The sequence below is a fragment of the Montipora foliosa genome, chromosome 3, assembly GCF_036669935.1.
Source record: "Montipora foliosa isolate CH-2021 chromosome 3, ASM3666993v2, whole genome shotgun sequence".
In the NCBI taxonomy this organism is placed as follows: domain Eukaryota; kingdom Metazoa; phylum Cnidaria; class Anthozoa; order Scleractinia; family Acroporidae; genus Montipora; species Montipora foliosa.
The window spans coordinates 17,987,187-17,989,686 of record NC_090871.1 but is presented as its reverse complement, the minus strand read 5'-3'; the positions used below and the strand labels follow the sequence as shown (position 1 = coordinate 17,989,686).

At 41.4% G+C, this 2,500-nt stretch overlaps 1 protein-coding gene across 2 annotated transcripts in view; it reads right to left on the bottom strand.

The window, feature by feature from the left end:
• The window catches only part of LOC137996955 (NADP-dependent malic enzyme-like), a 16,707-nt gene that overhangs the window by 1,866 nt on the left and 12,341 nt on the right, over positions 1-2,500 (bottom strand). For both annotated transcript variants that reach the window (XM_068842611.1, XM_068842610.1), the window contains exons 9-11: positions 1,999-2,110; positions 895-1,037; positions 1-37 (exon numbers count right to left, since the gene is read on the bottom strand). The exon at positions 1-37 is cut by the window's left edge and continues 137 nt beyond it. In XM_068842611.1, coding sequence (XP_068698712.1) covers positions 1-37; positions 895-1,037; positions 1,999-2,110 — 292 coding nt within the window. The remainder of the gene's footprint in view (positions 38-894; positions 1,038-1,998; positions 2,111-2,500) is intronic.

Genomic DNA, 2,500 nt, shown 5'->3' with positions numbered 1-2,500 from the left:
GTGAAAAAGGGCTGCCACTAGCAAACACAGCTTTGCCCTGCAAAATAACAACCAAGGCTATTCAACAGAAAGCATCTGCGTCTAGGCTTCCATCAACCAAATTTCCGATCATAGCCGGGGAGATCTACTCCTCCTCCGGAAAGTGAATTGGAGTTTTTGTTTTGTTCACAACTCAAATACCATTATGATATCTTTTAGAGGTTATTCAGTAAAAAGATTCGTACAAATCCCATCTCTTTCCATCGGTGTCGAGTTCGAATCTAAGATTGTATCGTGGGAACGAAAGATGCTGCTAGGTAGGTTATGTCACGCATCAACTGATTTCATTTGATTGATGGAAGCCAAAACGCAGTTTGGACGATGGTGCAAAATTATGAAAATCGCAGTAAGGGTGTACAGCAAACTTGAAACAAAACGTCAACTTGATTTTAAAATTGGGACATTACTTCGATAAATATCCTTATTTCTCCGTTACAAGGCCGCATATAATTAAACTTTGATCGAATCGATCTCAAGAATTTGAAGGAAAATTCTATTTCAAAGTACCAAAAAGAAGCGGAAGGAACAACAGAAAAGCGCTAGCGTCTGTTCTCGTATTGACAATTAATACGAACAAGTCAATCGCCGCGTTAGTTCGACTTGCTACAGATGTTGTAAAACTGGTGTTGCATATTCTGTGCATTCAACGAGTCGCCACGGGCCAACATATCCGGTGCCACTCTCTCAGCCAATCAGATGAATCCTTATCAGCTGTCACAAAGTCACCAGCAACTAAAAAACTGAGCGTTTTTCACCTGCGTTCTACCCTGAATCCAATGAAACCATTTCTGAAGATTTAAGCACAGGAAAGGGGCACTGAAATGATGTTTTGCAGGTGGGATAGCACTTGCTTACATCAGTCCAAGTATACGCTTGTTCTGCAGTGCACTCTGCTTTAGAGGTTGGATTGCTGAGAGCAAAAATAACAGGCCTGTCATTAAAGGAAGCCATGGACTTGACAATCTCTTCAGTAAATGCGCCAGCAACCGCAGCAACACCTGACGAAGATCAAAGGCGACAAGCATTGATTACCCTGTGTAGTTACGTAGGAGTCAGACCAAAAGTCGGCGGTTTGTTAATGGTTTGTCCAGGTGGATGGAGTCCTCACATGGAGTCCTCACAATACAATGCAATACAATGCAATGTAACGCAACGCAACGCAATGCAATACAACACAATTTTTATTTCCTCTTGACGTGGCTACTTCATTTAGTTACAAAGTTTTTACGTTTGCTAATGATGTGTCTATGTAAATACAAATGTCTGAGACCTGGTTGCCAAATAAACCATTCGGTTTCCAAGTTGATCCCCATGTTACCTATCGATGTTACATTTATATATACAGGCGAGGAATAAGATTAAAAATAGGAAAATAAAGGAAAAGTAAGGCGGACAAGTTCAAGGAAAAAGGGGAGTTTTGTAAACAGAGCGAAAGATAATGCTTAGTTTCAAGAGACCATGCAGTTGTTTTGAGTATTGCTCAGACAGTAAATAATGTTTGGTATTTTTTAGAAAAAGTGTACGCGTTCAAATCAATCTCTTTATATGAAATCATCTTCTTGCCAGTGTTCGTTCTTACGTGTGGCTTATATAAGGTTTGTTGGGTTGCATATCTAGTATTGCATGTCGCACACCGATTATACCGGTAGAGTAATCTGTTTAGCATCTGGCCAGGGGCCCGTTTCACGAAAGTTCCAAAACCTTTTCGGGCCCGAAAAGCCATTTGTGAAACTGGCAACCGCTTGTTTTGGAAAGCCGATCTTTTAACATGCTTTCAAGGTAACAAAAAGAACAATGGCTGTAAACTTTTGACGACTTAAATCCTCTCCGTTCTTGAGATACAAAGGAAATTGTGACACCCGAAAAGTTTCGGGACTTTCGAGAAACGGGGCCCAGGTCTCAACCACCTCCTGCACCGCACTGAAGCCAAGTGCTTTACCAATCACGTTAAATTCTTACCAATGATGACAGTTGGCTTAATGGTCTTCACAACTTCAGCAAGGGTACTGATGTGCTCTGTTAAATGTGCATATTTGAGTTTCTGTTCGTTTAAACCACCGACTGCACGATCCTGAAGACCCAACAATAAAAAGAAATGAGAAGTGTAAATGCTTTGATGAACAAGTTTTGATTCAAAACAAGTGAAGCGACAGCTGAACAGCAAGTAGGAGTCCCTGGTACGATTCAAACCTACGACCTCTGTCACACGGCTTGGATGCTGTACCCACTGGTATACCAGAAATTCTGGAGAGTTAGGTCGCTTATCTAGGTTACCTACAATCGGCGACAAAATTAGTTGAGACAGTTTGCCAACAGAGAACACTGGCGACGACACTTTTATTGTTAACGTTTTCAAAGAAAAATAGTCCAAAAAGTACTTTTCAGGGATACCCCTCCCTCTCCCCCCTAATCAATGTTGTACCTGGTTGTACCGCTGTTGACAAGGCTCGTAGGAAACAGA